This window comes from Piliocolobus tephrosceles, unplaced genomic scaffold (genome assembly GCF_002776525.5).
Source record: "Piliocolobus tephrosceles isolate RC106 unplaced genomic scaffold, ASM277652v3 unscaffolded_45923, whole genome shotgun sequence".
In the NCBI taxonomy this organism is placed as follows: Eukaryota; Metazoa; Chordata; class Mammalia; order Primates; family Cercopithecidae; genus Piliocolobus; species Piliocolobus tephrosceles.
In genome coordinates, this window is record NW_022330891.1 from 8564 (window position 1) to 18230 (window position 9667).

The 9667-nt window shown below is 56.3% G+C and overlaps 1 protein-coding gene across 3 annotated transcripts; it reads right to left on the reverse strand.

Moving 5' to 3' along the window:
• Positions 1-4749: 4749 nt before the first annotated feature.
• Positions 4750-9407, reverse strand: LOC113224731 (G-protein coupled receptor 35). 3 transcript variants are annotated; one of them, XM_026453853.2, is made up of 3 exons: positions 9391-9407; positions 8673-8917; positions 4750-6050 (listed from the first exon to the last, which is right to left on the reverse strand). In XM_026453853.2, exons 2-3 carry the CDS (start codon positions 8807-8809, stop codon positions 5117-5119), a joined length of 1071 nt encoding a protein of 356 aa, XP_026309638.1. In that variant the 5' UTR covers positions 8810-8917; positions 9391-9407; the 3' UTR covers positions 4750-5116. The 3 variants fall into 3 exon arrangements, with proteins under 3 accessions (XP_026309638.1, XP_026309637.1, XP_026309639.1); XM_026453852.2 differs by lacking the exon at positions 9391-9407 and having other exon boundaries at positions 8673-9157; XM_026453854.2 differs by lacking the exons at positions 8673-8917; positions 9391-9407 and adding an exon at positions 8289-8345.
• Positions 9408-9667: the final 260 nt, after the last annotated feature.

The following is a 9667-nucleotide window of genomic DNA, read 5'->3' on the forward strand; positions in this document are numbered from 1 at the left end:
TGGATCCTCTTGGGCATAGGCCCTTCTGGGCACAGGGCTCTTTTGTATGTGGACCCTCCTGTAAATAGGCCCTCGTGAACTCTACTGGGCATGGGTCCTTGTGGGCATGAGCCCGCCTGGCCCCCAGACATGGACTTTCCGGGTATGCCCTCCTGGGCATGGAGTCTCCTGGGCATGGGGTCTCCTGGGTATGGATCCTCCTGGACATAGACCCTCCTGGGCATGGGTCCTCCTGGGCATTGATCCTCCTTGGTTGGTGTGGACCGTCCTGGGCACAGACCCTTCCTGGACATGGACCCTCCAGGGCATGAACTCTCCTGTGAATAGACCCTCCTGAACATGACTTTACTGGGCATGGGTCCTCCTGGGCATGAACCTTCCTGGGCAGGGACCCCTGGGCATGGATCCTCCTGGGTATGGGCCCCTGTATTATTGTTTTCATACTGCTATAAAGAACTTCCCGAGACTGGGTAGTTTATAAAGGAAAGAGTTAACTGACTCACAGTTCAGCATGGCTGGGGAGGTCTCCAGAAACTTATAATCATGGTGGAAGGTGAAGGGGAAGCAAGGCACCTTCTTCGCAAGGCAGCAAGAAGATGCGCCAAGCCAACGGGAAAGAGTCCCTTATAAAACTGTCAGATTTCATGAGAACGCTCCCTATCATGTGAGAACTCTATCATGTGAGAACTCTCTCTATCATGTGAGAACGCTCCCAACCATGTGAGAACGCTCCCTATCATGTGAGAACTCTATCATGTGAGAATGCTCCCTATCGTGTGAGAATGCTCCCTATCATGTGAGAACTCTATCATGTGAGAACTCTATCATGTGAGAACGTTCCCTATCATGTGAGAACTCTATCATGTGAGAATGCTCCCTATCATGTGAGAACGCTCCCTATCATGTGAGAATGCTCCCTATCGTGTGAGAATGCTCCCTATCGTGTGAGAACGTTCCCTATCATGTGAGAACTCTATCATGTGAGAACTCTCTCTACCATGTGAGAATGCTCCCTATCGTGTGAGAACGCTCTCTATCATGTGAGAACTCTATCATGTGAGAACTCTCTCTATCATGTGAGAATGCTCCCTATCATGTGAGAACGCTCCCTATCATGAGAATTCAGAATGCTCCCTAACATGAGAATAGCATGGGGGAGACTGCCCCATGATTCAGTTACCTGCACCTGGTCTCTCCCTTGACATGTGGAGACTGTAATTCAAGATGAGATTTGGGTCGGGACGCAAAGCCTAATTACACCATTCTACCCCTAGCCCCTTCCAAATCTCATGTCTCTTTTACATTTCAAAACCAGTCATGCCTTCCCAAGAGTCCCCCAAAGTCTTAGTTCATTCCAGTATTAACCCAAAAGTCCAAGACCAAAATGTCATCTAAGACAAGGTAAGTCCCTTCTGCCTATAAATCTGTAAAATCAAAAGCAAGTTAGTTACATCCTAGATACAGTGGAGGTACAGGCATTGGGTAAATATACCTATTCCAAATGGGATAAATTGGCCAAAATGAAGGGGCCACAGGCCCCATGCAAGTCTGAAATCCAGGTGGGCAGTCAAAACTTAAAGCTCCAAAATGATCTCTTTTGACTCCATGTCTCACATCGAAGTCAGGCTCATGCAAGAGGTGGGCTCCCATGACCTTGGGCAGCTCCACCTTTGTTGTTTCACAGGGTACAGCATCCCTTCCAACTGCCTTCACAGGCTGGTGTTGAGTGTCTGTGGCTTTTCCAGGTGCGTGGTTCAAGTCATCAGTGGATCTACCATTCTGGGGTCTGGAGGATGGTGGCCGCCTTCTCACAGTTCCACAAGCAGTAGGCAGTGCCCCAGTGGGGACTGTGTTTGGGGGCTCCAACCCCACATATCACTTCTACACTGCCCTAGCAGAGGTTCTACATGAGGGTTCCACCAGTGCAGCAAACTTCTGTGTATCTGCAGGCCCAACACCACACGTAAGCCACCAAGGCTTGGCACTTGCACCTTCTGAAGCAAAGGTCTAAGCTGTACATTGGCTCCTTTTAATCACTGCTGGGACGTGGGGCACCAAGTCCTGAGACTGCACAAAGCAGCAAGGCACTGGCCCCCCCCACCCCCACAAAACCAGTTTTTCCTCCTAAGCCTCCAGGCCTGTGATGGGTGGGGTTGCTGTGAAGACTTCTGACATGCCGTGGAGACATTACCCTCGTCGTCTATGCTATTAACATGTGGCTTCTAGTTACTTATGCAAATTTCTGCAGCTGGCTTGAATTTCTCCTCAGAAAATGGGTTTTTCTTTTCTATCCCATAGTCAGGATGTGCATTTTCTAAACTTTTATGCTCTGCTTCCCTTTTAAATGTGAGTTCCAATTCCAAATGATCTCTTTGTGAATGCATAAAATTGAATGCTTTTAAGAGCACTCTCAAATGCTTTGATGCTTAGAAATTTCCTCTGCCAGATACCCTAAATCATCTCTCTCACATTCAAAGATCCACAGATCTCTAAGGCAGGGGCAAAATGCTGCCAATCTCTTTGCTAAAGCATAGCAAGAATCACCTTTATTCCAGTTTCCAGCAAATTCCTCATCTCCATCTGAGACCACCTCAGCCTGGAATTCATTGTTCATATCCCTATCAGCATTTTGATCAAAGCCATTCAACAAGTCTCTAGGAAGTTCCATACTTTCCCATATCTTTCTGTCTTCTCAGCCCTCCAAACTGTTCCAACCTCTGACTATTACCCAGTTCCAAAGTTGCTTCCACATTTTTGGGTATCTTTACAGCAGCACCCCATTCTCTGTGGTACCAATTTCCTGCATTTGTCTGTTTTCATTGTTTTCATACTGTTATAAAGAACTGCCCAAGACTGGGTAATTTTAAAGGAAAGAGGTTTAATTGACTCACAGTTCAGCATGGCTAGGGATACCTCAGGAAACTTACAATCATAGCAGAAGTTGAAGGGGAAGCAAGGAACTTTCTTCACAAGACAGCAGGAAAAAGAAGTGCCAAGTGAAGGGGGAAGAGCCCCTTATAAAATCGTCAGATCTCATGAGAACTCACTCATTATCATGAGAACAGCATGTGGGAAACAGCTCCCATGATCCAACTGCCTCCACCTGGTCTCTCCCTTGACACATGGGGACTGTGGTTATTATAGGGATTACAATTCAAGATGAGATTTGGGTGGGGACACAACCATATCAGCCCTCCTGGGTATGGACTCTTCTGGACATGGACCTTTCTGGGCATGGACACTTTTAGGCACAGAACCCTCCTGGGTATAAACCTTCCTAGGCATAAACTGGCCTGGGCATGGACCCTCCTGGGCCTGGGCCTTCCTAGGCATGAGGCATGAGGCTCTCGTGGGCATGGCCCTTACTGGACATGGTCCTTCCTGGACACAGGGCACTGTTGTGTGTGGATCCTCCTAGGCATGGACTTTTCGGGACAAGAACCCTCCTGGGCATGGACCTGCCTCGGCATGGACCCCTCCTGGACATGGGCCCTCCTGGGCTGGACCTTCCTGGCATGACCCTCCTTGACATGGGCCCTTCTCATCATAGACCTTCCTAGGCAGGGACACTCCTGGACATGAATGCTCCTAGGCATGAATCTTTCTTGACATGGAGCCTCCTGGGCATGGAACCTCCTGGACATGTATCCTCCTGGGCACAGGGCCCTCTGTGCACGTGATCCCCCTGGGCATGGGGCCCTACTGGGCATAAACTCTCCTGGGCATAAACCCTCCTGAGCATGGACCCTCCCTGGCATGGGACCCTCCTGGACATAGACCCCCCACTAGGTATGGACACCCTTGGATATGAACCCTCCTGGACATGGGACCCTTTTGAGCATAGAACCCTCCTGGGCACAGGACCCTCCTGGCAGTGGGACCCTCCTGCTCATGGACCCTCCTGGGCATGGCCCTTCCTGGGCACAGAACCCTCCTAGACATGGGCCCTCCTGAGCATGGGCCCAGCTGGGATGCACCCTTTTAGGCACGGGGCCCTTATGGGGCTCTCCTGGGTATGGGCTCTCCAGAGCCTGGGGTCCTGTGAGATGCCATCAGCTGCATGCTTGTGCCATGTCCCTGCCACAACATGACTGCCATCTCTCTCCAGTCCTGTGGAACGTGGAACAGGGTGGGGCGGTGCCGGTGGACTTGCAATATGGGAATGATAGGATGGGGTTTGAGCCCCGGCCGTGCTGGCCCACACTCGCAGGAGGTCTCTGGAGTGCCCCGTCCATCCAGCTTGGGGTTCGAGATGCCCTCCATGCAGAAGTACAGGAAAGTCAGAAACCAGCAGGACATCCCGCCTTTACCTGGGCAGGCACCAAGCCCTACCCCTGCTAGACATGGTTTCCAGCCTTTCCCTGAAGGAAGGAGAAGAGGGCTGGGTCCCCTGGCAGATCCTGGCCACCCCTTCTCTGCCACCCACCCCAACCCACCCTCACCTGCTTGACCTTGGTCCCCCCTCCTTGCACTGCTGTGCAGCTCCTACACGGAGATCAGCCACTCCCAGCCCTGTCTTGAGCAAGGAAACCTGGGCTGGGGGCCTCTAGTGCGGTCCTGCCAGGAGCTTCTAACAGCCCCTGCTCATGCTTCAGATGGTGGGGGTGGGAGGGGGTCAAAGGGTCCAAGGGGCCTCAAAGTGAAGAGCCCCAAAGGGTCCCTGGAAGATGTCCGCTGGCCGTCTGAGCCACACACTCCCTCCCTGCCTCCCATCACATGAGTGGGCAACACAGAGGGCCCCACCAGGACTGACTCTGGGTGGGGAGTTTTATTCCAGCCCCGAGGGGTGGCGGCAGGTGTCCTCAAGGCTGCACCCTAGCCAGCAGGAACTCACTTTGGCCCGGTGAGCTGGTTCTGGGGGTGGCAAGTGTGAGGCCCCAACCCGGGGGTCTCTGACATTGGCCTTGCTCTGATCTCCGTCCTCTTGCCCTTGTCCCTGTCCCTCTCCCCAAGAGAGCAGGTACCTGGGCCATCCCCGCCCACCCAAGGCTCCAAGAGAGCGCACAGTGAGTTCAGGGTTGATCCCGGGCTCCTTGCTGCTGGTCCCACCTTCCCCTGACAGGCAGCACCTCCCGGAGCCCCCAAGACCTGGCCCACAGCGCCCACTGCACGCCTCCTAGGCGAGGGTCACACACAGAGAGGCCTGGCTTTTATGGGCCTTGGCACTGGGAGCCACAGCCAATGCAGACGCCTCTTGGAACTCCTTGGCCATGTAGTAGTAGCAGATGGCATCCAGGCAGCAGTTGGCATCTGAGAGCTTGCTGGTTATGAAGAGGGTACGACGGAGCATCTCCTGGAGGGCACAGGCATTCCAGCCCACAGCGAGGCGCACCGTCAACCCCACATGCAGGGGCAAGAAGCAGACCACAAACACCACGAGGTTGGCCCAGACCATACAGGCAGCCCTATGGCTGGCCTCTGCCTGCCCCACATCAGTGGGTGGCCTCTGGGCCAGAGCAGTCACCACCTTCAGGGAGCAGAAGACCACCACGGCCAGTGGCAGGTAGAATCCCAGCAGCGGGAAGGCCACGGAGTTGAAATTGTGCCGGGTACTCCCAAAGCAGAAGCCACCCTCCTGCATCCCCAGGAACCAGTAAGCCACCAGGGAGCTGACGACCAGCACCCAGAGGACCGCGCACACAGCCGCAGCCTGCCTGGGGGACCGCAGCCCACGGGCACGCAGTGGGTGCCGCACGGCCATGTAGCGGTCCACGGCAATGGCCGTGACCAGGCTGATGCTCATGTACCTGTTGGTCAGGTAGATGCCCTGGGAGAGCTGGCACAGTGGCGTGTCTGAGGTGTCCTGCAGGGAGTACAGCACGAAGGGCAAGGCACACAGCAGGCAGAGGTCGGCCACCGCCAGGTTGGTCATGTAGATGCGGGTCTCCGTCCACTGCTGCATGCGGCAGCAGAACACCCAGAGCGCCAGGCTGTTGAGCAGCAGGCCCAGCACCAGCAGGATGCCCAAGTAGGCGTAGAAGCCCAGCTTGATCGTCGGGGGCCAGGTGATGTCACCGGAGCCACAGGTGTTGTAGGTGCCGTTCATGGTCCTGGGGTTGCAGAGGGAGCTGGAGGTCAGCAGAGGGCGAGCGGGAGGAGCAAGGCACTGCCCCCACTCCGCCCACCTTGGTCTCATATCCACAAACACAAAACTCCTCAAAGAAAGCACGGATGCCGTAAAGAACTCCAAGTCACCCTCGAGGTCTAACCCCTGGACGGATCCTCTTCCTATCTCCTGAGCCCTTCTCTCCTGGGACCTGCCTGCTGTCATGGGGCAGGAAGGGAGGCAGAAGGAGCTCCATGTCCCCCTCCAGTCCCCAGCCTAGCAAGCCCTACCCTCCAGAGCGCAAATCCTGGACAGGGAACCCAAAGGGCTGCCAGCCTCACCCAGCACACAGCTCTCAGCAGGGAGGGTTCAGAGGCAGCAGCACCTGTCAGTCTAAGGATGACCCTCCTGGGACCTGGCTGCAGGAGGTGCCCAGATTTGACTCCACACCTGCATTGGCCCTTCCCACAGCAGAGTCCAGGACAGCTGGGACTCTGGCCTGCCCCTCCCTCCCTGTGAGCTCACCACCCAGTCCTGAGCTCTGGAGGTCCTGCCTGGATCAGCCTGAGTCCCCATTCCAGTCCCACATTTGGGATATGGGGTCCACCCTTTGAGCTCTCGGGGGTCAGAGTCCATGAGGGCAGCCCTGCCCCTCCAGGCCCTGGCTGTGCTGCTCGGGGGCCGCCCAGGGGTGGAACTGAGTATCCTCCTCTCAATCACTATCAGGACCACTCACAAAGCCACCCCTCCACTGTCCATGCCAGCCTCTCACTGTCCCCAGCACCCTCCACAACATAGCCCAGGAAGGCTGAGATCAGCCCCGGATGGACTTGGGCAGAGTCTGGTGTCCTGGACATGGGCTGGAGTCATCCTGGCTCGGCCACCCCTGCAGCTGGGCAAACTTGTTCCCTCATCATAAGGGGTGCTGGTGTTGCACGCAGGCAGGTGTGAGACGGAGCTGCTGGCGAGCGCCCAGAGTCCGGGACTCACAGCCACACGTCCCACTGCCCGGGCTCCTCAGTGGGTCCAGGAAGAGCCTGGAGGGGTGGGGGTGGGAGAAGCCTCTCCCCTACCACCAGGCTGTCCTGTGGGGCATCTCTCAGTGGCTTCCTGCTGGGCTGGTATGGAAGGTGGGAAGGACCCAGTCCACAGTGAACGGCCTTGCTCCTCCCTCTGCCTAGAGGAGCACCCAAGTTCCCCCAAATCAGGAGAGGGGAGAGCGCCCAAACCCTGTGACTGCAGCTGCTGGGGATGCCTTTCCCCACGGTGGCCCCCGGGAACTCCAGGTCCCCTGTCCATGAGGGACGCAGGGCAGAGGTTTCAGCCAAAAACAGGAACATCTTGCCCTCTGACTTCGTTCCATCAGCTTAGTTCCCAGCTCCAGTGAAGTAGGCGGGCATTTGCTGACTTCCAAGTTTCAGGAGCCCCTCCCCCGAGTGCGAAGCGCCGCGCGCCCGAGGGTCTCTCCTCCCTTCTTGAGGGTCCTGCTTGCTTTCTCTGATTCATGAGCAACACCTTGCCCGCTTCCAGGGATCTTTGTAGGGACCCTGAGCAAGGCCAGGCTCCGAGGACATCCCCAGAACTCACTGGAACCAACCGCTGGGATCTTCCCTTCCTGTCGGTCCTGTGCTCCTGCCGCAGCCCCCGCTGGGGACCAGGAGATCCCAGAACCTGCTCAGAATCTACACCTCAGAGGTACCTGAGCTGGGCAGGCGCTGTGCGTTGTGGAGGGCTCCGTGCGACTGACCTCCTACTCTCCCCACCTGAGCTCTCAAATCCACCAGAAGTCCAGGGCCAGCCTTGGGCCGGGGTGCAGACCTGGCGAGGGGAGGGGCCTGCATGGCTAGAGGTCGATTCCTTTGCTTCCTGGAACCCTGCCTGGTGGGAGGTGAGGGCACGAGAGCCAGAGCTCGTGGGCCTGGGCCCCTTCCCGTTGCCCCAGCTTCCCAGATCCCTCCCCACGGCTGCCAAGGGGCTGTCAGGTCACACATACCCAGGGCTTTAACTTGCCTACTAGCCTCAGTGTGGCTGTGGGGGAATGTTTAACTGCAGACCAGGCACAGTGGCTCACGCCTGTAATCCTAACACTTTGGGAGGCTGAGACAGGAGGATCACTTGAGGCCAGAAGTTTAAGAACAAGCTGGGTATCATAGGGACACCCCGTCTCTACCAAAAAATAATACTAATACTAATACTAATACTAATAATAATAACAATAATTAGCTGGACTGGTGACACATGCCTGTAGTTCCAGCTACTCGGGAGGCTGAGGCAGGAAGATGGCTTGAGCCCAGGAGGTTGAGGCTGCAGTGAGCTATGCTGGCACCACTGCACACCAGCCTTAGGAGACAGAGTGAAACCTTGTCTGTAAGAAGAAGAAAAAAAGTCTAACTACAATATTTACATTTTCCTGTTTATAATAAAACAAACACTGGACTATTAGGGAGAAAAATGCAAATGTTGCAAGAGTTTCAAGGTGTACGTAGGCTTTGAAGAAGTGCCCTGTTCATGGGTCCTTGTCTTGCCCCTGGGGTGCCTCCCAAAACAGTTCAGGAAATCAAGGCCCAGGTTTTAGCCCCGACAGCATGGGGCCCCGGGAGCTAACATGGCCAGCACAGATGCCTACCTACTGCCCCAGCCCCGCACAGGAATCCGTCCAGGCTGCGGACCGTAGCTGCCTCCCGCCTCAGATCCGCAGGCCTGGTCTTCCTCAACAGACACCAACACCATCAGCCTCAGGGAGCTCCCGCTGCTGGGGACCATGGGGATAGGGCCTTTCCACTTCCTGCCCAGGAGGCTGTGGGGATAGGAGCCAGCAGCACGCGTAGGAGGCCCCGCTTCCCCTCCTGATGACAAGGTCAGCCTCGGTTTCTGCACACAAAAGCAGAAAAGTGCCCTTTGATTCTGCACTGAGCAATCCAGGAGAGAAACCTGGCCGTAGACAGGCATCCCAGCCACACTGGAGGCCCTCGCCAGCCCTTCCCACTGTCTGGACCAGGGACCCACCCAGACCCCCGAGTACCTGGCTGGCCTGGGATTGGGAGCACAGGCCCCAACCACTGCTGAAGACGTGAGGGCACGGAGTGGGGGTGCAGATCCCTGTGGCCCAGGCACCAAAGAGTACCCTGTACCTGTGACCCTCTGGGCCTAGGCCCCACACAGCACACCCCACTGGGCCTGGACCCCACACAGCACACCCCACTGGGCCTAGGCCCCACACAGCACACTGCACTCAGCCTGGACCCCACACACAGCACACCCCACTGGGTCTGGACGCCACACAGCACACCCCAGACCCAGGATGGGGCTGTGAATGACCCAAGTTCACAAAAGCAGCTGCTCACCTGAGGGCCACAGCACGGGGGTATTTATTCTTGTTTTTAGATGTCACATCCCACACTCCAACAAGCTGCTACCCACACACAGGCTCCGAGCTTTCATCAGCCTCAGCCACACCTGAGACCCCCAACAGCCCGGGCCCACCTGAGACCGCAACACAGCTTCACCCCGCTGAGACTCCCCATCACAGCCTCACCCGGCTGAGACTCCCCATCACAGCCTTACCCCGCTGAGACCCCATCACAGCCTCACCCCACCTGAGACCCCATCACAGCCTCACCC

Excerpts from the sequence above, each read along its gene's own strand:
- LOC113224731 (XM_026453852.2), bottom strand. The coding sequence starts at position 8,995 with ATGCCTGTCTACGGCCAGGTTTCTCTCCTGGATTGCTCAGTGCAGAAT. Across the intron at positions 6,051-8,672 it reads GTGCGGGGCTGGGGCAGTAG|GACCATGAACGGCACCTACA; the intron begins GTAGGCATCTGT and ends CTGCAACCCCAG.